General features: G+C 36.6%; 1 protein-coding gene across 2 annotated transcripts in view; it reads left to right on the top strand.

Moving 5' to 3' along the window:
* Window positions 1-478, top strand: part of MARK3 (MAP/microtubule affinity-regulating kinase 3) — a 49,466-nt gene that overhangs the window by 13,293 nt on the left and 35,695 nt on the right. For both annotated transcript variants that reach the window (XM_010143796.1, XM_010143795.1), the window contains exon 3: window positions 303-351. In XM_010143796.1, the coding sequence (XP_010142098.1) occupies window positions 324-351 (28 nt within the window). In that variant the 5' untranslated portion in view covers window positions 303-323. The remainder of the gene's footprint in view (window positions 1-302; window positions 352-478) is intronic.

Consider the following 478-nt stretch of genomic DNA (forward strand, 5'->3'; position numbering starts at 1 on the left):
AACTCATAATGGCCTTCTGGCCCCAAAAGTCTGAGAGTCACAGAGCTAAGATCACTTCCCTCATGGCTTCTCTGGAGCTCTTTGTGGGACTTTTTGGTTTTGAGGGTTGATTTGTGAGGGGAGGTGTTAAAAGAAACAAGCACTTAACTCATCCCTTTATTAAGTGCTTATTTCATGAACTTCGTTGAAATGTGAATAGTAATGTTTGCCCTTTGTCTTTAAATAAGTACATAAAAATGATCAGGCTTTGGGAAGAATAAGTGTTACCTATTAACTTATTTCATGTTTTATGTTTGTTTCAGCTCTTTAGAGAAGTAAGAATAATGAAGATCTTAAATCATCCAAATATAGGTACCTTGTTTCTTTCACATAATTCCCAACTCCAGACAAACTTTAGCTTTTTCACTGTTAAAATTGTTGTGGTATGAGTTTAGAAGTCGAGTCTGCGTTAGGGTGTCAATTAACTGTCAGGCAGCAG

This window comes from Buceros rhinoceros, unplaced genomic scaffold (genome assembly GCF_000710305.1).
Source record: "Buceros rhinoceros silvestris isolate BGI_N320 unplaced genomic scaffold, ASM71030v1 scaffold21179, whole genome shotgun sequence".
In the NCBI taxonomy this organism is placed as follows: domain Eukaryota; kingdom Metazoa; phylum Chordata; class Aves; order Bucerotiformes; family Bucerotidae; genus Buceros; species Buceros rhinoceros.